Genomic DNA, 22,644 nt, shown 5'->3' with positions numbered 1-22,644 from the left:
ATCAATTATTACAAATTAAAAATGGATGGACCTATATCTCAGATATTTTCGAGCTCATGATCGGGTCAATAAAACATTTATAAAAAGACTACATTTTTAGGCTCTTGTTTTTCCTAAAATAATAATTCATTACTTTTTAAACATTAATGTACAAAGAGAAAAAGGTCAACGACTAAAGTCTGTGGAGTTTGGATAAGAGCTAATGGATTTACATATTTGTATATATGTACCTTTGGAAATCCAAACATTATAAAATACCAAAAAGAACTGGTTGGTGTTTTTTAAAACCTAACGCACTTTAAGGAAACTTTAAAAATGTTACTTAACATATATCCCCTTTTGTATATTCAAAAATATCTACTCCACAATCGGAATTTTCTGCGGAATGCACCCCTTTAAAACAAAAACTAAAATCACAACTAAATGTCACACATAGCTCGAGTACAACTAAGTCGGTAGTTCCATGAGGTACAGGTAGTTAGAACTAGGAATGCTTCGTTAGCTTGCGTAAGTCTTGGTCCTTCGCCTAGGCAAACTGGGCGCTGGCCAGCGTCGTCGTCTCCTGCTCCTCGTCACTGGCCTGCTGGTCCAGCTTCTCGAAGCCATTGCGGTCTCGATCGAGCAGTCCGCCCAGCTTAAAGCCCTCACTCTTCTCCCACGCATGGCGTCGACTGCGAGCTCCGAATGGCAGGCAACCTGTGGGATATGTTGGAGATTGGATGTTAACTAACGATTGCCTTGGGGTTCACTAAAATACTGATATATCCTATATCCTTTTTTTGAATTCATGCATAGATCTGTGATCTGGCGTGCACTGGAACAAACCGAAAACGAAAACAGGAGACACTTAAATAGAAATGTAAATTGTTTAGTTACACTTGTGTATTTTTAATAAAGGGTTTGTATAATATGGAAAACTAAGTGCGATATAAATTTAGTTACAAAAATATATTTTCAAAGGAATACAGAACACATTTAAATTTAATTGTAAATAATAAAGTACGAACCCAAAGCAAAACGGGAATGTGGACGGAGATTCAAAGGTAAACTTAAGTGTAGGCCAGTTCAAACTTATAAATACAGGTAACTAAAAGTGTAAAGGACAGCACAACACAGGACATTGAGTGAGGGGCTAGCACTGAGGATCAGATCAGCACAGACTCTGGTTGGAAGCGGTCAGCTTGCGGTAGACCAGGTCGCTGGGCGGAGCGGAGCTGATCGCTTGGTTACCTCGTTTCCTCCGTCGGGCGAAGAGTAGGGCCAACGCAAAGGTGGAGCCGGCGAAGAGCAGCATCAGCGAGGCCACGAGGATGGCCTTGCCACTGGGATGATGCACCGTTGTCGACGGCGCCTGCTCCTCCCCCACAGTCTTACTCAGTGCGCTGTTGCCGGGATCCTTGGTGGCCGACAAGGACATCGGCTTGGCCAGCGATCTGTGCACGAACTTGTGGATGCGCATGGGATTCAGCTCGGCTACGTAGATCTCGTTGCCGTCGGCTGTGACGGCCACGTCGTGAGGATTCTGGAACTGCAGGTTATTGGGCCCGAACTTGGACACCAGCTGCTTGCTGCGCATGTTCAGCACGAAGCCGTGGACCTCGTTGTAGTGCTCGGGATGTATGCCCAACTCGGCAGTGGGTCCGTTCACAATGACCAGCTGCCCACCTGTAGCGGAAAAGGGATATTTTAAGGGGTAAGATAGTAAACTGATCTCGAAAATTCACGGATTTTGGAAGGGCCGTCAAATTGTCGTAAGATTCTTGTGACACCTCATAAAAACCGATATCAGGAGAAGATTGATCCACTCACCCGCTGCCGGGGTGTAGGCCATACTAAACAGGCGGTCCCCTATCAGCTGGCTGTGGTACTGTGAGTGGAAGGAGCCGTTGCTGGACAAGAAGCACTGCACCCGCCCGTTCTCCCTATCCGCCGCACAGAGCAGACCCAGCTCCGGAACGAGGGTCAGGGCGTGAGGGATGGCAAAGAAGTTCTGTGGCGCCACGTCGTAGGACACGCCGGCGAAGGTGTTCTGTCCCCAGAAGAGGATTAGGTCGCCCGCACGCGAGTACTTGAGAATGCGGGCATTGCAGTATCCATCCGCCACGAAGAAGTCGCCGTTGTCCAGCACCGCCACTGAGGTGGGCTTGCAGAACTTCCGGCCTGAGCCTGGCTTAAAGGCCTCGCCTAGAGTAAGCAGTGGCTTGCCATCGCCTCCACGAGGCGGAAACTTGAAGACCTGGTGCATGGCCACGTCCGTCAGCCAAACGTTTTCCTCGGGGTCCACGGTCAAGCCATGCGGCATGTAGAAGCTGTGTGTGAAATAATATTTTGTTAGTAAGGATTTATCATCTTAATAAAATGTTACTTTCTTTCCTTTACAATTTATATTAATTTAAAGTAATTCTATGAATTTAAATGAGTATAAAGGTTTGACTATTACCATTCAAATTTACAATAATGTCATTGCTTTTTTACAGACAATCTCGAAAATATTATTCCTGCCTATGAACACAAATCAAAGTTCAAGTAAACAAAAAATGTGATCACGAATGTGATAGTGCTAATTACAATGTAACGCCTATTATTGGGTTCAATAAAAACTTGTACTTTTAAAAATAATCTTTCATGGGTATAAATTAGTTTCTGTTTTACAAAACTGAGCACTTGGATGAACTAAGACTTCGACAAGTTGTTAAAGACGGTTATTATATGTACTTTCTTACAAGTTCTTGCCCCAGTCGTATTGCACTTTGCCCGTTGCGGGCTCCAGCGCCAGGATCGTGCTCTCCCTGATGGGACCACGGTATCGCTCCTGGAACTCGTTCCTGTTGTCGAAGGTGGTCTGTCCCCAGATGCGGTCTACACGGTGGAAGATCACCACGTTGCCGGCCTTGTCGAAGCTCACGGCTGTGACTGCTCCCAGCTTCACGTTGTTCGCCGGCCAGGCGTTTTGGTAAAGGTATGCTGAAAATGGGATTAAAGTTTATAATATGGTATTTAAATTTTTGGGGATGCCTCACTCACTGCTGTTCAGTTTGGCCAGCTCAGTCTTGACGTCGGTAATCGACTGTTTGGGCGGCTGTGGCCAATTGAGCTGCGTGACACTCGATACTGGTCCCGATCCCTTGAGAATCTGATGCAGGCGATCGTTGTTGTTGTTGTCGTTATCCCCATTCTGCAGATAACGTGGCGAACTTTGAGTCTGCAAAAATGGTTTTTAGATTAAGATTAGCCCAGGTGGGGAAAAATAAATGCCACGGAGCACCAGCACCCACGCACACACTCGAAGTACACACTGCAGTAAAATCAATATGCCAAACATCTGTGCACACATTGCAAACATATGTTTGTTTGGGTCAAGAAGCCCTAATGGCCCTAATGAACTCTTGGTTATAATCTGTGATTTACCTGCGATGCCGCTGGCTGTGGGAAGAGGAAGAGATGGAGGAGCAGGCAACAGATTGCCAGGGATTTGTGGCCCAGGCATTTGGGGCTGTCGGTGGAATGCATTGCTTTGGAATCCCTGTGAATGTACATATATAGCTTCAGCCGGATATCCAGTCCGGTGTGATTGCGCTCGTAAACAAACGTCTCGTCTCGGAACTACAAAACTACTTATGACGCGGCCATCTTTGCTTGCGGTTGAGATGTGATGGAAACAGCGGCGCAGGTACCATAGACTTCAATGGGGGTTTGACACTTTGCAATTTTTGTGTTCTACAGTGTGACCATATAGTATATATAGTACACATAGATAATGTACCACGTCTTTTATCCCTGAGAAACATTCTCATAGAATGATAAAAAACTTTAAACAATTGTACTTAAATATTGATATTTTATACTTATACTTAAAAAAAATTAAGGGACAAATAATATATGCATTAAATATTATCGAGTGTAGGAGCCTAGATATGTTATTCAGAATGGAATATCAGGAATAACAATAGAAGTTAATGTATTCCAAATTTCATTTTGCAGTAGGTATATATTAAATAAAAACTAATATACCTGAATTATAAATAAATCAATGGGGGTATTCAGCAGAACAACATGATCACTGAACACTGATTCTGCTGAATGTTTATGATACATGGTGAATGCACTATATCTTACGTTCACTAAGTTACTTTTTATTGGATGGTAATAAACTATAAAAAAATTGTGTATGATAATTTATTAATATATATTGGGACAAAATTAAAACGCTTTATTATTATAAAGAACTTATAAACCTAAATTTTAAATAAAAAAAATTTAAAGACCAAGTAAATTTTGTAAAATATTAACTAGTTACCCTCTTTTACTTCTCCGACCTGCGCCCCTCATGAAACAGCTGAGCTTAAGGCGTTAGTGTATTTGAAAGTCGCACACTGACAATATTTTGTTTACTTCCGTGTTCGGAACGGTTTTTTTGAACTCCTCCAAAATGTCACAAACGGAGCTAAATAAAAGCATCGAAATAATAACAAAGACCGAGGAGTTGGCCGACAAGATTATGGCCAACAAACAGGAACTGATGGTGATGGATAAAAGGCGCCAGGAAACACGGGAAGCAATGCGTCTGATGGAAAAGTCTGAGGACAAGAAAGTTTGGATCACAATTGGCAGCATGCTGGTCAAAATGGAGCGGCAAAAGGCCTTGGATCTGCTCAAGAAAGGTGAGTAACTGCTTTCTCTACTTATTCATTGTACTAACTATGATTCGCCGCAGATCAACAGCAGATTGAGCAGCAAATTAACATGATTTACTCAGACCAAAAAGTGCTGGTCAATAAACACCGCGATTTAGAGTTCAAGTCACCCTTCTTGGGCACCCATCTAAAGCCCCTGGAAAAGAAGGAGTTCGATGCGCTTAAAGCTAATCTACCATTGCTGTGAAAATAGTTACTTAAGTAAAGTTATTACTAAACAAAACCTGTTGTTTTGTTTTGGTTCTGCAGTGAGACCGTATGAGGAGACGGAAAAAATGTATGGGGTAACTGAAAAAAAAACCCCCAGTAATTGTGTTGCTTTATTATTTTAAAAGAATAAACCCGTAAAAATGTTCAGTCTACGAAAACGGTTTAATTTGTTTTTTCAAATCATTGTAATGGACCATCATTAATTTTAAAATGGCTGTGCTGAATTCAATCAAATTAAATATTATTAATTATGTGCCTAAGATACTGAGTTAATGTTCGTTTGGTTTGTGTTTAATAATAGAAACAAGATTAGGTCTAGGGACAACCATTTATTTTTATTTTCGCGCCAAAAATGTTTCGCAAAGAAGGCCCCATCCGATGTATCGGTACCTTGCCATCGCTAGGTGTGACCGCACTGTCCCCAAGTGTGACCTATCCGCGCAAAGCTCCCGCAGCACATTTGTTGTAGCGCTCCGTCGTTGTTGACTTGTCTCGTCGCAGGCTCCGCCAGATTGAACCGATCAGACTTTGAATCGATCGCATTGATTTCGAAACGATACTCTTAATCGGGAACTAGCTATATAACAGATCGAAGTACCGCTGACATTATATATTCCCCAAAAACTGGCAAAAACGTGCGCTCTTACGTCGGTCGCGTGAGTGTGTGTGTGTGGTGAGTTCTCCTCTCCCGTTGGCCCCCTTTACACCCCCTCGCCCACATTCGCTCAGCGCGCAAAAGTAAATTTTAGTGCAAATAAATTGCTTTGCTTATCTCGAAGCGCGCGCTCGCATGATGAACGCCAGTGTGTGTGCGTGTGTGGGGAGTGAGTGTGCGAGTGTTGTTAATTAATTTACAAAAGTCGCTCCTGTTTGGCGAACACCAGAAAACAACAACAAAAATAGCAAAGAGGAGTGCGAAAACGAACGAAAAACAACAACAGACGAGAGCCAACGGTGGTTGCATGTGGGCCACATCGCCCACCCAACCCCCCACCCCAATCCTTGCAGGCGGAAAACGAAAGTTCTTTTACATGTAACACAACAACAAGACTCCCAGAGAGTAGAGAGCAAAAAGCCCCACGCAGAGCGTGAGAGAAGGAGAGAGCGCCAGTGCCAGAGAGTGCCACTTGGCCTTGAACTTGCGACTGTAAGTTGAATTTAGCCTTTCTGTTTCAGCTACTTCTTCCTCTTCTACGGTTGCACTTCTTGTAATGTTAGATCCAAAGTTGATTGCCGTATTATTGGTCATCTAAAGTTGGGTTGAGAGTACTCTTACATCTCTTTTTTCCATACAGAAAGAAACATTGATATGAAATGATGATCATTATTAAACATAAACATAAAAAACCATTGGGAAGCGGAGAAATTCGAGTCCTCGCTTTTCTTATCAGTTTAGTAATCCATCTTATGTGCGCAGGTGCTGGAATTACCAAAATGATAAGAAATGGTGTAGAATCGAGCTACTCAATACGTCATACTAGTATGGTTTTGTTATAGAGTCCAAAACCGAATTTCCCTCTTAATAGTATTGTTTTGCATATCAGATCAGTTTATCCAAATGCAGCATAGAATTAAGTGGCTGTTCCTCTCTACTTACCTCTTATTTGTCCCTCTCTCAACGAAGCGACAATTGAGGGGCAGACTAAAGAGAGTCACAAGAAAAGGAAAAAGAATTAAGAGGCGGACGTTGCCTCCCCCACTTACACTGTACAAAACGAGCTTAATTATTACCTCACATATTTTCATTGTGTTCGTGCGGGTGAGAAAAACCCAACGAAATGCTATTACAAAATAACTGCTCGGGTAACTGGGTTTTTTTTCGATAATTTATTATAATTGTTTATTTGCATGCTAAATGTTTAATGCAAAGTTTCCACTGTGTCTGGAAAATCTTTGGTTCATGAATCGATGTTGCCTTGTCACGATCTTTAAGTTTGAACATGATTTGTCTTATTTCCTCGAAAAAATATTGACTACGAAATTATATAAATAATTTGAAAAAAAGAAAAGCATACAAATTTGTAAAACAAAAAATATTTCTGTATGATTCTCTTCCCTATTTGTTTATTAATATTAATGCCTTACTTTTAGGGAATACTTAGTTGGTTTCAGAAAGGTTTTTAATTGATTTTCATTTAACAAACAATTGAATGTAGTCGTTTGTGATGAACTTACACATATTATTAAAGAACTTTTTATGAACTATAATTTGTTACCTGTAGCAGAGAATAGTTCACTTAAAAGTGTTTTACAAAACGTGTTACAAACATTAAATATCCCATAGACATCAGGATACATAATTATTTTATAGCCTTTTGCTCTGAAGATAATGGAAAATTCCATTTAAGAACCAATTGTATTGATATTGAAGAGCAATAGGTCTGCACTCCTAGCTTAGCCAGGAAATATAATATGACAGTTAAATCCTTATACCTAAGAGTCTTAACGTAAACTCTCCAAGTTATTAACAACCCTTTTTGCCTGTTAGCACATGCAAACATAGCTTATTGAGCTATTGTCATTTCGTATGCCATAATATAATTGTTCAATAAGCTTACAAGCAAACGGCAGAACAAACAAAAAGCAAATAAATAAAACAAGTTTTCAAAGTACACAAAAAATTCAGATTGGCTGTTTTGTTGTTGCCGTCGCCAACTTCTAATAATCCATGTGTGTATGTATTTACACATTTATAGGAGCTTTAATATAATTTGTAAAAATATGCGATTTAATGTTGCGATGGAAAGAAACAAGTTTTTACCGATTTGTTAGAATTTTGTTTGTGATTAGGAAGTATGCGATTGACTCAGCCAAATGGAACGCAGCAATTGCCAGGGAAATGCACGTGTTATTGGTTAGAATTGATAAGGTCAAATTGGCAAAATGGCAACAAAGTGGAAACATTTTTGAGTTAAGGATCTGCTGCTACAACTTCGACTTGGAAGCCGTTGAGGAATTTTCGCTTCGCTTTTGTAAAATATAGCCGGCCAGGCCTGATTAATTATGGCTTGTCGGCTGTAGTTGTCGTTCAAAATGCTCAACTAGGCGTCGTCTATATAGTGTGTGTAAGATCGTGTGTGTTGCTGGGTAAGTGTGTGCGACCATTTAATGGGTGTGTGTGCAAGGGGCGGGCGTCCAGTTGAGTCCGGTTTCGTTTCGTTTGGCAGTTGCAAGTGCAGCACGGCGCTTGAAATACTCTAGCAAAAGGTCTTATTGTTGCAATCACAAGTTTTGCAAAGCAGAAGAGAGTCTGATAAACTCTATATTCCATAGAATGAAGTCAAGGACAAAGATCTGTAACAAATTTACTTAGACTATGTTTGACTTGAATCTAAGTTGCCTTATAATAAATGTTTGTCACTTTTCACACTTTTCAGTTTTGGCTTTACTCTTTAAAAATAATAGCTAATTTCAGAAAAACAAATTGCTGGTAAATGTTAATGGGTTTGAATTTGAGGTATAAACCAGCATCTCTGATATTGTGTTGTACAATTTTAGTTGTTAATGTAAAAGGTTATTTTAAGTCTTGTGAGGTCCTACAAAGTTATCTAAACATGTAATCTTCCTAAACCTATTAGATGTGAAAAGAATAAAGGGTATCTCCAGTTTCGTTTTCCGAAAGTACTCTATCTTTCTGGTTCCGCGTTGATTTTGATATTGCATTTTTGAAATTTCAGGCACGTTGCAGGTAACTACAATGGAGGCAGTTGCTGTTGTGGTTGTCGTTCTGCAATTTGTGTTTTGCCTCTTGTATTTTTTGCTATGTGGCGAGTCCACTTTTTGCCATTAACCAAAGAAAAGAGGAGATCGAAATTTTCCATGCACATGTTTTCCAATCTTCCGCTTTCTATTCTCCGTTTGTGGCTTCGATTGTTAAGTAATACTAAATATATTTCCCTTAAATCAGACAGCTGATTTGGCAGCTGACTGTGGGAGAGAGAGAGGGAGAGAGGAAAACAAACATATTTGACAGACTAGCTGGCGGAATTTGTTTTCTATTGCGGGGGGAGGAGAGGGTGGTGAAATGGGTGGAAAAGGGGGCGGTGGGCGGCTGTTCTATCAAATTGTGCCCGCACTTTACACATGCGTCACACACATACACGCATACAATTTTCGAGAAATTCAATAATAAAACGCAGAATATGATAATCAGGCTGGAAAAGAGGAAAACAAACTCACCACTGGCTGTTTATCAAAGAGAGCGCGCGAGAGAGAGAGAGCACTAGAGAGCTCTCTGACACACAGACACAAAAAACGGATTGAGTAAGGAGCTGGTACAACTCCCCTCGCCACCCACCCACTTCCCCCTTATCCAGCCCACTCACAGCTGGGCCACTTGTTGATGAGAGAGCCAGAGAGAGAGAACGGAATTGAAAGTGCTCTCGCGCGTGGCAAAATTCACCACATTGGGGGGCATCGATTGTGGTGGCCTCTCTCCTACGCCCTTCTTTGCTCGCTCCTTAGATGGGACCTCGCTCTCCTGTTCTCTATCCGCCCCTTCTTTCCCGGTCGGTGTAAAACTTATCAAGGTCGTTGGTTGGCTTGGCGTCGCTGTTGCTTATTTTTTTCGCTGCTGTAAGCGGGTTTTTCTACTTGTCCGCCCTCCCCTTCGCCTCCCTCTTTTGCAGGTTGGCCACCATCCTTTGGCAAAAAATTCTTTTGCTTTTATGTTATTGGGTTTCTCCTGCTTTTTGCTGTTTCGCATGCCTTTGGCTTGTTATTCGTTATTGTGCTTGTTGTTGGCTCTCTGTTTCTCCTTGCTGTACACTGCTAAAAAAAGTTCTTTATTTCGAACAATATGTTTAATAAACACTTAATTACTGAATAATGATCGCTAAAGCCCCAACAACACATTTTACAGGAGCTGTGGCATTTTTCCAAAAAATTTTAGTAAGAAATTAATACTAAAAAACCTATGTCCTAAACTAGTATTTTGGCGCCAAAAGTAGGGTAATTTGTAAGATTGTCTTGTTTTTTTCTGTGCGTATTTTGCCTGTTTAAGAGTCCCCACTTTGCCCTCTTTTCCGCTCTTTTTCAACGCCCACTGAGGGCATTTCAGTTGTTGTTCTCGCTGTTTAATTTACTTCGTTTACCTTGCGCGAGTCCTTGTATTGCGCGTGTCCCTGATCCTGGGTTTTCCTACCTCCTGGCAGAACCTCCATTCCCCTAGGCAATTTGTGTATTTGCTTTATGTTAACAGCATGAAATGCCACTGGAACTTAACTAAATTGTTTGAAATTATGCTCGCTAAAAGTTGCCAGGGGATTGCAGCAGGAAATGCTTTCTTGTCTGCTGCTTCATGAGCTCGTTAGATGCGGCTAAAAAGTTTTTTTGAATTTCTGGTCAAGCTGCAGGTTGCACTTTAAACGAGGAAAACATTTCTGTGAAACGTTTGTTGGCATTAAAGCGGATTAAAACTGTAAGTTCTGTTTTAAGAAGTTAAATAATTAGCTTAACTTAGATTGATGAGATTAATACTTATAAATTATTAACGTTTAAAAACTAATTTGACATAACACATATAATATTAATGGAATCACATTAAAGTAACGCATGTCCTAATCACAGGAATGTGATGTTTTCCTAACCTTATGTTAAATTTTCCTTAAACTCTTAACAAGCTTCTTCTTTGAGAACATCCATTTTGTGGGGACATGATATTCCAGTAGGGTTTCCCCCCTCGGAATTCCTCAATTCCCCCAGCCGGAGAATACCTGTTTGTGATGCCCCAAAGTCGTCACGTTTAGTTCGTAACTGGTGCAGTAGCAGCACTGCGATTCGCGAGATAACCAGATTGCAGCATAAGATTGCACCACGGTGCGTATACGTCATGCGTAGCACCTCAGCCTCTTCGCCTTCGACTCTAACTCCGGTTTCCACTCCATCGACACTCCACTGTGCCACAGGTTAGCGCGCTTTAATGCCGCCATCTATTTATAGCCATTTCTAATGAGCGGTTGCTATTTTTAGGCCAGGTGCTTGTGGTCGAGCTTTCGCCCCGCCGCTTTGCGCTTCGATTTTGGTTTCGTTTTTCACTGCAGAAGCTGGCGGTGGGGGGATTGGTGGACGAACTGCTGGATGGTTGGATGGATGGATGGATGGATGGAAGTGGCCACTTGATTGCCGATCTTTGGCTCTGTGTTTGGGCCGCTTGTCTGGTTTTGCCTCTTTGCTTCTGCTCGTTCTTTTTGCCAGATCATTACCATCATCGTTGGGTATTGCAGTTTCGTTGGTTTTGAACTTTTTGTGGACTGAGGGGGAGGGAACTGTTTTTGGCCAGCTCTGGTAATTGTCTTTTGATGGCATTGATCACTTGAGACCAGCTAGTTGAACGGGTTTTTATGGCTCGAATGGGAGTAACATAGGGTATTACATATTGCTACTGCTGGATGAGGAAGGAAAAAAGTCGAAAATATCAAGTAATATGTTTAACTAAGCCTTAAATAAGCTTATCACTTTATTAGTGCATATTATTTTGTGGTGTTACAGAAATATGTTCCAAAAGATCATTGCTCGGGCGCCATATTCATTTTTATCTTCAAATAGTTAATCTATTAACCATTATTTACTAACTTATATTTTTCATTAAATACAAATGTTGAGAAATATCTAAGGAACTTGTTTATATTTTTAGTGAGGGCATTTGCTATTTTAAAGTTTAGAAAAATTTACCTTTAAAATAGCCAAAAAAGAAAAGGTCCAAAAGGCGAAAAAAACAAACTCGAAAAAATACTTAATTTGTTCCACTTGTGGCGTTGAGTGCCAAAAATCGCCAACATCGCAATGTTTGATGACTGTGAAAGTTTCCAAATGGTTCATTAAGCCGCTTAAATACGCTCCGCACACTCCGCGTGTGTATATTCGTGTGGTGTGCAGGGTACAGTTTTGTCTGATTCTCGGCGGGTGATCATTAGAATCTGAGCAACGGGAAACGGACAGAACATATACATTAGCTCTAGTTGAGTTAATGGTGCAGGATGAACCGCAAATAACCTGGGTACCTACCACCAAACAACACTCAAGCAAAAATTCGTGGGCCTGTCTAAGGTATTGGATAAAATGCCACTTTTGACCACCAACTGGTCAACCTTCAAATAAACATTCATGAATCTAATTTTAGACCGGATAAATATAGTGGGACAATTAGAGACCAAACAATGCACAGACAAACAGTTCGATTCGAATGGACATAGCCCAATATAATGGAAAGAGAAGGAAAGGTTGATAGCCTGTGTGTAAGCTAATGAATTATCTAAATTATAGGTCATCCATAAATGCTTGGGAGCCTAGCAGATGCTCTCATTCCGCTCAAAGGAAACACTTTGGGGAAAATCACTTATGATGACATTAACAATGACCCGTAGTCCTTCAACTTTTAACCATCGTAGGATTTGACCTTTTCGTTCACATAGAATACCGTCTTTTATAAAAGCTGCCCTCGCCGAATCGATTTCAGTTTCAGAATCAACGATTGTAAATACTTTACTGCATAAGGGATTATTTGTTTGATATGATTTCTTATGAGTTTTAACAATTGTGTTAATAAATAAACATATTTATCATTTAATAAAATTATTTCCCAAATAAATAGATAACAAATTATTTTTCAATTTTGTTGCTTAATCTTGCAAAAAGGAAACACAATCAAATCATGTAATAACTTTATAAAGTGTGACACATGTAAGTTCAAGAGTCTCTAACAAATTCTTTTAAAAGTTCCCGCCACTTTTTTTTGTCTGACAAACATCTTTGAAGTTAAGGGACGCAAAGTTTTGCTGCTACGAGCAAATTCAATTGCCGCAAAAACAAAGCAAAACTTTTTAATCAGGCAAAGTTTAAGCGAATGTAAATGAACAATAAAATGACTTAATTTGTGCTGATGCGTAAAAAGCGAAAACATTTGTGGCTGGCATTCCTCGAGACACATTAAGGAGTCGGGGGCACTCGATCAAATCATAAAAATTACAACTCATCTATGTACTCAGACTTTTCAGTTAATAAGTTTCTAGTGCGCTGCGAACACGATTGTTTGACTATCCAAAAATTAAATAAATAAATATTTGTCTTGCCAAAATGTTCTCTCTCTCTCTCCATATGAATTTTTTCTTTGTTATGAATTTATAATCGAAAAAAGAATAAATAAATAAATAACAATAAAGCAGCTGAAGTATTACCTTGGGATCATTAGCAATTCGATGAGGTCGTAGAGACAGCTAGAGATGGAGATAGAGGGTTGGAAAGAGATGGAGGTGGCGGTTTGCCACGTCATGGTCATGTCTCTGCTGAAAAATCTTTGCCAAACGAACTCGGCTTGGCTCGATTTGATTTAATTGCTTTCATTGGGCTAACCGTTATAAATGAATAGGAAGAATTCTCTTTTTCGCAGTTATTATTATTAATATTTTCCTCCTTTTTTGCTTTAGCTAACGGTCATCTGTCTGGCAGATAATGGAGATAACAAGATTTAGCTTGAGATAACTATTTTTAGTGTGGGTATTTTAGAATTGGGGCTAATCTCTATTTTACCCTCCAGCCTGCTCGCTTTCCTTCTCTATTGTACTGACGTCATTGGGAAGTTCTTCTGCTGTTTGACAACCCTCCAAAATCATCTTCTTTAGTCTGAAAAGCTCTCAAGTGGACTCCACTGAACAAAGCAAACATTGCCAAGTTGAAGTGCGGAAATTGAGAGTTTTTGGCTGGGAGATACCCTATAAAAGAAAATAAAGTTATCTAAATGTTCCAAGATCTAAAATCTTGATTAAATGATCAAAATATCATGAAATGAGCTAAGGGCAGTTAAGGAAGAGAGTGAGGATATTATTATGCAATAGGTTCCTAGACAACATAAATATACAAAGTCCCGATATGCCTGTGATATTTTAAATACAGAATATCAGCAATGTTGCAAATGACGCATTCTTCCTAGCGACAGCATCCCAATTATCAGCGTACAAAGAGTGAAAAAACAAGAAAAATTCTTTGCTTTGACAGCTTTCAGACATTTGCTGCTCTTCGTGTCCCAGTGATTAAGGTGTCAATTGGGCAAAAAATCAAAGAATCCACGCGGGAGCGGTACGGAAAACATACAGTAAACACAGTTAAGCTGACATCGAAATCACATAAGAAATGAGTTTTTAAACAACACAGCTCCGGTAGCAGCAGCCGCTATGGAAAAAATACAAATACAAAAAAATATAATAAAAATCTTAATCAAATGACGAAAAATGGTTACGCACAAGGCCCCCGAAAACGCGAGTGTGTGTGAGTAGATAGAGGTTCGATATGCCACAGGGAGGCGGAGAAAAGAGGGGCTGTGGGGCATGATAAAGCAGCTAAGCAAATAAATCAATAATGAAAATATTAGAGGCGACAGGTTCACAAAGTGTTTTATATGATTTGTGGCCCACTAGCTCTGTCTCTCTCTTCGGCTTTTTGCGACCAAAAAATAAAAAGAGTTACTGGGAATACTAGCTAAGAACAACAAATAGATGGCAACCGGTTCTCAAGAGATTTCACGCGTGAGTCGTTAAACGTCAATTAAAGCTTAATGCGATGTCCGAAAAATGAACAGCAGAAATCGGGGCTCAAGTTTTTTCTGTCGATCTTTTCGCTCAGCACGTGAAGCAGAAAATTCACTGAAAGTTGCGCCTGCTCGGTTATGATCAGTGGTAATACGACAGCCCCCCTTTATATCGCACCCCCTCAGCGATCGTGCGCTTAACTGTTAACAAATCGTGCACACGCTGATGTCATATACCGCGATCGCCCCTCTCGTTCTGCCTCGCTATCTCGCTCTTATCGCTGGTGTGATGTCATTATGCAGCCGCCGCTGATGCACTGTGCAAAATATCATCAAAACTGGTCATCGAGTTGGAATTTATTCCTTGTCAAAGGGGATTATAACTACCACCTTTAAGTACTAAATTTATATGGTCGATCTTTTATTACTCGAACCTTAGGTAAACAATACAATATATAATACATGATAATGAATTATTTCAAGCCTCGAAGCCCTATCTATTGTATTATTAAATTAAATGTGTTTTACGGAGACTACTTTAGGAATGAGATCAAAAAGCCCAGCTCAAAGTCTTCAACAAATTATATTTGCAATATTCTTGCTAATGACCAAATCATAAGATTTTTCCCAGTGTGATTGCGATTATTGTTGCAAAAGGCACGCTCTCTCTGGGGATCTCGCTCTCCGTTTCAGCCTCGCTCTCTTGGTGTCTCTCCGAGTTAATTCTAATTGGATTGTGTGCGGTTCAAACCGGGAATTGTTGACTTTTTGTCATGTTTGTTTATCACTTTTGTCGCTTGCTCTGCTTGCGTTACAGTGCAGCCTGCCTAAGAGCATCTATGGGTGAGGGCCCTACCGTATGGGTGACATTACCGAAGCATTCCTGTGGCCCGTATCACTTTATCTGCTCATTCTAGTTGTCTCACTGGCAATAAATGCTAATTTACAGCATTTGGAATTTACACGTGACTTAAGTTGAGTGTCTCTATCTCTTTTCAACATTTGGAAACACTCATGTGTGTTGTGGTGTTGATTAAATGAGTTGTTGTTGTTGTTTCGTTGGTTTTCCATTGTTTGCTCCCTTTGTTATTGACTCTAAATATTACGCATACGACGCGTATGATGACAAAACAACCATCGCCCAGATGAAGTAACGCAAACAAACATTATTCAATCCTTAAGATTTTCAGTAAAAAAAGAATATCCTTCTATCCATTAGATTTCATAAACGAACCTTATCCTGAAAGAGTAAGCAATGTTTATTAAAGGTTTTTGACAAAAAACTGTTTATTATTTAAACTTTGTTGGAGAATTTCTTTCTACTTTTTAATATTCAGTACATTGCACTTTTTAAACCACACAACTTCCTATTACAAAGCAATGACTATAAGGAAACCCCTTCCCTAAATTTTATATTCTTAACCCACCCTGCCTTAGTGATTCAGCTTTTCCGGCACTTGTGGCCGTGCTTATCTAAGTTTCCTCACATTTTCCTCGCATTGCACAACATGTTTGTTGTGAAAATCCATAAACTAATTAAACAAGGCAAAAGGGTTGAGGGAAAATGAAATAACCAAACGTTGTTTGTTGTATTATATTATATCACCGAATTAGTTTAGTTTTCCCCGGCTTCCCGCCAATTTCCCCGGCATAATTGGCTATTCCGCTACAGAGAAAAAAGTGCCCCTAAGCAATCCATTGTTGGTTTTAAAGCTTGTTTTTAAACGTTATCCCCTGCATATTATCAACAAATTAAACAATTTGTGACGTGCCAGCTTTAATTGCATTGGCTTACCGTGTTCATTATTGCTGCCAGCGTGTTTGCCAGATTTCCCTTCCGCCGCTTCGCGTGGTTATGTCTTCAAGGTCGCCGGCGACAGTGGGTGCAGATTGCATTGAACTTGAACCGGGGGTTGGTCTAGGTTGGTCGATTCGCTCACTGGCTGCCAACTGGGGGCGTGTTCTCTTTCATTTTCGCGGTGCGTGCCCACTACTCACACAGATACCCAGACCAACACTCGAACAAGCACCCACACTTTCACTCAAAAAGTGCATACATACCGGCGCTTGAGCTGAAATATCTGTGCTTTTGCACTCGACGCCTGTGGGGTATGCAATGGAATTTTTGAATTACCTACTCCTGCGGGCGCCTGTGTGTGTGTGTATGTCTGGGGTAATGCATAAATTAATTGAATATTCAAATATTGCACTTTTTGTAGCCAAACCACTGACGTCAGTTGGGGGATTTCACAAAGGCGGCTGGGGAAACGCTTCAACTTTAAACTTTCCGGCTATATTTAGCATCTAAAAAAAGAACAAACATAGGAGAAAGTTTTATATACAGGTACTATATATGTTTTTCTTAAATTGTTTTTTTGTTCGCTTTTGGCAGCGTTTCAAGAGGGCAGCCTCGAAAGTGTTGCCTACTTTTTGGCGTTCACTTTCGGGTATTCCTTTTTTCGTCTTATTGCTGCAGTCATTTCTTAGAAACTAATGGTGTAGGGGATACTTATCATAACACTTGATTCAATAAAGCCGCAAAACCGCGCTGGAAACAAAAGGAAAGCCGCACGACAACCACAAATCCCATTTCCTGCGACATTTCCACAGAAACTGCAAGTGAAACTCGAAATGGAAACGCAAGCCAAAAGTCAAAGCTCATTATGAATGCAATGCACATTCCGCCTGCATTTGACGGCATTTACCCCGAAGGTAGACCTTTCTTGAAGTTCCCTCCTGCTTATTTTCTGAGTCTAGTACCTTTAAATCAATCCTTACCCGACATTCTGAGTACAGTATGGGTAGATTTTAGTTTCGATGGATAACTGTTTGTGAAGAAAATTAACAAGTTGAAATGGGTAACATTGTAAGAGTTGTAAGCGATAAACTAGAAACATATACAAAGGTGTATTTAAATGTGTATTCTATTAGTGTTCTCTTTTGCTAATAGTTGTTTTTTTTAATGTACGCTTCATTAAAGGTATAAAATATGTACCTAGGATATTATTCATTTTTTCATGTTTGTGATTTCTGGGTTCGGAAATAATATAGTACTTTTTAAAATCCTTATATACAATGCATTACGTCTTTATAAAGTAAAAATGCATATGATACCTTAGACATACATTTGATATATGACAAATATACGGCGCATATCAATTTTGGTCAACTTTTTGATCATATTTACTATTTCTAAGGGTTTCTGCACTTCGGTGTGTCGCTCTACCTTTACCTTGTTGATTTACCTTCCGACTTTATTTATCAATTTGCAACTGCCGCCGCGAATCGAGAATGCAAAACACAAAGGCAAAGTCAAAGTCAGATTTTGCCACCTGTCAGTGCCAGGGATTGCCACATACTCATTCCTCCATGCGAGGCCCAATCCCCGACTCAATCGCATATCCAATTCCAAACCCACTCACATTCACATTCACCAGGGCATTATGACCAGCTCGTTTCAAGGACATTTTGTATGCGTCAAATGGCGTAACGTCCGTCGTAACGTCCGTCGTAACCCTCTGTCCGTTCTAACTTTTTAGCATTTGCATGGGAAAAACTGGCCATAGCGAAAGTGAAGTTTTGTCGGCGAGTCACGACTTTTTGGCCGTGGTCTACACGACTATATTACTATGGCCCGGCAACAACTGAACACTGCATTTGCATTCAGAGTTATTCTTTTCGCTTCTATCTGACTGTCGCAGCGGAAATTCTCCAACTCTTTCCCCTTTTTCCGCCCAATTGATTGACGCCGCACGCAGTTTGAATAGTTGATGCCCTGGAAACGGCAAATAAATTGGTTTATCTAACCAAAACACACAAATGTTTTACTTCTTTTAGCCATAAAAATAAATTGCTAATTTTTCGTGCTGCTTCTGCCGTGCAGTGCGATTTTCACGCTTCAATTTTCAATCTTCAATCTTCATAAATGGGCAAATTCGAAGGGTGCCAAGCACCTGATGGTACTTCAGCATAGAATCGGGTTACCTATTGGCTATATCTTTTTGTGTCCCTGTGTGTATTTGTATGCAAATATGTTTTCTATATCCACTTTTTCTGTGCGGTTTTGACAGGCAATGTAAGTTATTGGTTTTTAATGCGCCTCTCGTGCGCAGTAACATTGTGAAAGGGGGTGAAATTGTGGGTATATATGTTTTTGAAAGGCCCATCAATAACGATGATGGTTTGCAAAGAAGCGAAGGTTTCAGACGGCATATTATGCAAATATGCAAATTACACGTGAGTTACCAAAACATATTGAATTATGTATTTTGAACTTGTAAAAGCTGAAATGTACCTGTAATTTAAAACTTGGATATCGATGAAAACTTTAATTAAGTTCATTTATCTGTGGAAATAATGGTGAAACTGAAATCCTGTTAAATAAATGTGCTTTGTGGCTAGCATGATATAACAAATTAGGACTTATTTATAAATTAAAGCATAAAATTTATGCTAAATCCTTTACCTAATTTTATGGCTGCCAACAGTGAAATTGGAACTACTGCAGCTCTTTGTTATTTGCTTCGAAAATGTACAACCATTTCGCTCATTAAATCGCCAGCCTCAACCCAGTTGAAAAATGATGGTGTGCCTTTGGTACTTCTCCGCTTACTTCACTGAATTGATTACAGCAAGTGGGCGGAGTTAGGTGGTTGTGGGGGCGGGGTCTAACCCTTTGGGTCCGATATTGTTAATGCTGTCGCAAGCTTCCAGTTCAATAGGGCGCAAAGCGAACATTCTGTTCGTATTTAATCATTTAACGCCTCATTAATTCATCACTTTCAATCAAATTTTACGCTCATATACATTTTTCCATAGCCGTAAACGCAGGTGAGTATCTGTGTGAGTTTTCCTTTGGCACTGTGTGTGTGTGTGTGTGTGGATGTAAGTGCGACCAGGAATCGCTTCATTGGCCACAGTAACCCGCGATTAAGTTGCTTTTTCTCACCGTCGCCCTCGCGTTTTTCGCAGCGTTGAACTCATTGAGTTTTCCTTTAATTTTTCAACTTTTGCAGCATTAAATTTAACTTTGGCCCTTCCCCGAAAAGCATTGCATACTTGGGGGCGCACTTCCTTTGTGGCCATAACTTTAGTTCACACGTTTATTGGCCGCGTGACAAAAGGGCCAAGAAGTGGTTTACATAAAAGGAATTCCCATCCGGAGTCTGCACAAATTTCGTGGAATCTTTATGCAATTCACGATGGAGAAAGAGTGCTTTCAATAATGGCTAGTTTTCGAGGAGCGCTGACACCTCTTCCTGGCATACAAAATTTCAGCTGGCTAAAAGGATTTCCTGCCCGACAGTCAACACAAAAAATCGAACGTTTGGCATTCGTTATTTGCGGATTCTGCCAACTCAGCCAGCACATTTCACTAGCTGCCCTGCCTTCTGCTGTTTTAAAAATAACTCCTTGTTTTGTGGAATTCCATGGAAATCATGCACATCGGGAAATGTAAAAATATTGATGTTTTCAGTGCTAATTTTAACTGATACTCTGCGGCCGGCCATTGAGTGGGAAAGTTAGCTGCCTAACCAGCCACCCCCAGAGTTAGGGATCTGCGGAGGATACCATATATATATACATATCTATAATACCCAGTGGATATTTTTGCGGGCCATGAGGTGTTCGGCGTTCGATGTTCGGTGTGTGGGAAGCGCTGCCCCTTGGCCCCTGGCCGCGGTTATAAATATAAGTGAACATTTATTTAAAAATCATCGCACTTCCAATTCCAATGCAGCAGCCATGCCGCACAGGCGGCCAACGAAAACAGATGCTCAGAATTTCCTTTCTTTTAGTTGAAGGAGATCGCCGGTCAAAGCAACAACATGGCACAGCACAACAGCACAAAACAGAACAGCACAGCACTGAAGAACACTAAAGAACACTGAACAGAAGCCGAAGACGACCAAAATACTTGTACAATAACAAAACAAATCAAAAACGAATGCTGCGAACCAAGCCCAAAAATAATACAATTCTAAAATATATCTCTCAGTGTGCGGCTGCCTGTCGCTGTGTGTGTGGCTTTTCGATTTATTTCCGACCGATCGGTCGGATTAAAGAGTTAAGAGCTTTATTAGCAAATCGTTCGGGCAGTCAAACGCGCGCGTCTTGTGGATTCCTCGGTGGATATCGGATTGTCGATAGCTAAACTCTGTTAAAAACGAAAACAAATGTAATTGCTAAACAAATTGTCGTATTCCTGCAATGATTTTTTTATCAAGTATCAATGAAAATTCTTACAAGAATCTGTTTAATAAGGGATAACCTAATTTTATGCTGCAAATTTATCGTGTAACATCAATAGCGCAGTGTTTAGCGCAGTCAACAATAAGCTCTGTTGTGTTCGGCTTAGAGTTTTTTTCTTTTTTAAGAAAAACAATAGTAAAAAGGCATATGTATATGCCTAAGATTTTCTAAAAGTATAAGAAACAATCTTCTAACTGTAAGTCCCTGTTCCGTAGCCAACCCATCGCCACGTTCCATTTAAACGCTTTGCTTGCCTGTTGAATACATAATTGGCCGCTTAATACGATTTGGCCATAATCAGATTAGCTTCTTCTTGCCAAAACATAAAAAGGCAAACACAGAGTACCCCACGCAGCCGTGTTTTCTGGCATCCTTGGATGCCGTGCAGAAAGCCGCCACAAGTCGGCGAAAGAAATCCTTTGTGCACACACTCCCACAAAGGAAAACACACACACACACACACACCAGTAGCACTCAATCACTTCCATGAAAAGGCCATTAAATCGCTTGGAGAGCGCTTTGACGACGCTTAGCTCGAAAGCTCATCAAAAAGAGATTCTGCGGCGTGGATTTCGGTGCGGGGGAATCCCCAGAGAATGGGGCTTTGGGCGCTAGTCAAAAAATGATTTCTGCGCCTTGTTGGCGGCATTATTATCTTATTTCGGGTTACCTCTAATTTTAAAATGGCTCAAACGCAAACAAACAAACAAACCAACGCAAGATGAACCGAACTGAACCGTATAGAACAGAACAAAACGGATTCGAGCAAAACGAAACGGAACAGCAGCAGAAGAAACAAAAAGCGTTTTTTATAGAACATTTATTTATAATTATACATTCTCGGTGTATATGCGATTTTCTGCGCCAGTAAAGTGAAGTGTAGGAAATATACAAACGTCTATACCTCCTCGCACATATAGATTCTTGTACAATATTTTCATTTCCAATCCTCAATCCGAATCAATCGGCTCGTCTCGCTAGTGTCCTCCCATTTTATCGTAATAATCGTTACAAGTCGAAACAATCGCAATCGATCAGCGGTCAGTGTGAGTGAATGGGAGTCCATTAAACACCCCAAGAGCGGATAATTTCATCCAGCAAAGTGCAATATTTCTGTCATAAGTCGTGAAATTTCCCAAAATAAAGTGAAAACATCTGTTTGCGAAGAAAAGAAAAGAGAAATAAATTAAGAATCGCAACTCAACATGTTGAAGAAAGCCGGCAACATGTTGCCAGCGAGTGTTGTGCCAGTTCGCCGCCAGATGTCGTTCTTTTGGATATCACCCGCCAGATGGCGACAATATCACGATCAGTTGCAGCTTAAGCCAGTGCCCAGCAGGTGGCGCCAGCAGCTACAGCCAAGAATGTAAGCAAAAAATCAAGACGAGCAAAAAATCTTTCTCGTTAAAGGGGGGAAAAGCGAGGAAAACCCCTCGAGGTTTTCCCAGAAAAGCAGCTTAGCATGCAAAGCTTATCACCTAATACCTCTAGGCTAGAGTGGCAACAAGGAAAACAATAAGATGCGGTCGGATTTGGGGCTGACTGGAGGTTGAGACCCGTCAATCACTTGAGAGGGCGAGGGGAGAGCTCTTGAACAATTTCCGTTTCCGCTGGAAAATTCAATATTCCTTCTGGTGTGAACCCACTCCATCTACTCTTCATGATTTTGCTTACTCTGTCCCGAAACTCCGTTCTATATGTTCCTACAGGAGATATAACTAAAAATATTCGTTGTGCCCCCTTTTTTTTTGCTCTATTTGTTTTGTGCAAACTTTAATGCAAAAGACAAAAGACACTTATACACTGTTTTCAATTGCTAAAGTTCAAAAAAGGTATACAAAAGTTTCAAAGTTTTATTTTACAATAATTGTTTTTTAAACTAACCACCTTCATACCAATTATTAAGTTTTATTTTAAAGTTAAAGTAAAGTTTCGGCTGCTGCTTCATTAAAAATAATTAAAATGACA

At 40.3% G+C, this 22,644-nt stretch overlaps 3 protein-coding genes and 1 long non-coding RNA gene across 18 annotated transcripts in view; 2 read left to right on the top strand and 2 right to left on the bottom strand.

Moving 5' to 3' along the window:
- Window positions 1–56: 56 nt before the first annotated feature.
- Window positions 57–3,705, bottom strand: LOC128256440 (peptidyl-alpha-hydroxyglycine alpha-amidating lyase 1). 3 transcript variants are annotated; one of them, XM_052986813.1, is made up of 6 exons: window positions 3,409–3,705; window positions 3,025–3,202; window positions 2,724–2,964; window positions 1,810–2,309; window positions 1,162–1,665; window positions 57–696 (listed from the first exon to the last, which is right to left on the bottom strand). In XM_052986813.1, exons 1-6 carry the CDS (start codon window positions 3,535–3,537, stop codon window positions 527–529), a joined length of 1,722 nt encoding a protein of 573 aa, XP_052842773.1. In that variant the 5' UTR covers window positions 3,538–3,705; the 3' UTR covers window positions 57–526. The 3 variants fall into 3 exon arrangements, with proteins under 3 accessions (XP_052842773.1, XP_052842771.1, XP_052842772.1); XM_052986811.1 differs by having other exon boundaries at window positions 1,231–1,665; window positions 3,409–3,704; XM_052986812.1 differs by lacking the exon at window positions 57–696 and adding an exon at window positions 771–814 and having other exon boundaries at window positions 1,231–1,665; window positions 3,409–3,703.
- Window positions 3,706–4,356: 651 nt separating this feature from the next.
- Window positions 4,357–4,917, top strand: LOC128256452 (uncharacterized). The gene is made up of 2 exons (XM_052986829.1): window positions 4,357–4,661; window positions 4,715–4,917. Exons 1-2 carry the CDS (start codon window positions 4,430–4,432, stop codon window positions 4,879–4,881), a joined length of 399 nt encoding a protein of 132 aa, XP_052842789.1. The 5' UTR covers window positions 4,357–4,429; the 3' UTR covers window positions 4,882–4,917.
- Window positions 4,918–5,350: 433 nt separating this feature from the next.
- LOC128256438 (myocyte-specific enhancer factor 2) overlaps window positions 5,351–22,644 on the top strand; it is a 47,414-nt gene continuing 30,120 nt past the window's right edge. For 8 of the 12 annotated variants that reach the window (XM_052986810.1, XM_052986808.1, XM_052986803.1 and 5 more), the window contains exon 1: window positions 5,352–6,051. The gene's annotated coding sequence lies outside the window, so the exon portion shown is untranslated. Of the gene's footprint in view, window positions 6,052–22,644 lie in introns of all 12 variants that reach the window. The other 4 variants (XM_052986807.1, XM_052986805.1, XM_052986806.1 and 1 more) reach the window with 2 other exon arrangements.
- LOC128256453 (uncharacterized) lies at window positions 12,645–20,440 on the bottom strand. 2 transcript variants are annotated; one of them, XR_008267781.1, is made up of 3 exons: window positions 20,022–20,440; window positions 16,220–16,728; window positions 12,645–13,612 (listed from the first exon to the last, which is right to left on the bottom strand). It is a non-coding gene; the product is annotated as an uncharacterized LOC128256453 (long non-coding RNA). The 2 variants fall into 2 exon arrangements; XR_008267782.1 differs by lacking the exon at window positions 12,645–13,612 and adding an exon at window positions 15,928–16,158.

This window comes from Drosophila gunungcola (assembly GCF_025200985.1).
Source record: "Drosophila gunungcola strain Sukarami chromosome 2R unlocalized genomic scaffold, Dgunungcola_SK_2 000020F, whole genome shotgun sequence".
Taxonomy (NCBI): Eukaryota; Metazoa; Arthropoda; class Insecta; order Diptera; family Drosophilidae; genus Drosophila; species Drosophila gunungcola.
Note: the sequence above shows the minus strand (reverse complement) of the source record. Positions and strands in the feature narration are given on the sequence as shown.

Bases quoted from the DNA above. Each gene is read 5' to 3' on its own strand.
- LOC128256440 (XM_052986813.1), bottom strand. From the start codon at position 3,537: ATGTACATTCACAGGGATTCCAAAGCAATGCATTCCACCGACAGCCCC. The intron at 2,310-2,723 runs GTAAGAAAGTAC...TTTCACACACAG, and splicing joins TACGACTGGGGCAAGAACTT to CTTCTACATGCCGCATGGCT. The intron at 697-1,161 runs GTCTGTGCTGAT...CATATCCCACAG, and splicing joins GCTGACCGCTTCCAACCAGA to GTTGCCTGCCATTCGGAGCT.
- LOC128256452 (XM_052986829.1), top strand. From the start codon at position 4,430: ATGTCACAAACGGAGCTAAATAAAAGCATCGAAATAATAACAAAGACC. The intron at 4,662-4,714 runs GTGAGTAACTGC...GATTCGCCGCAG, and splicing joins CTTGGATCTGCTCAAGAAAG to ATCAACAGCAGATTGAGCAG.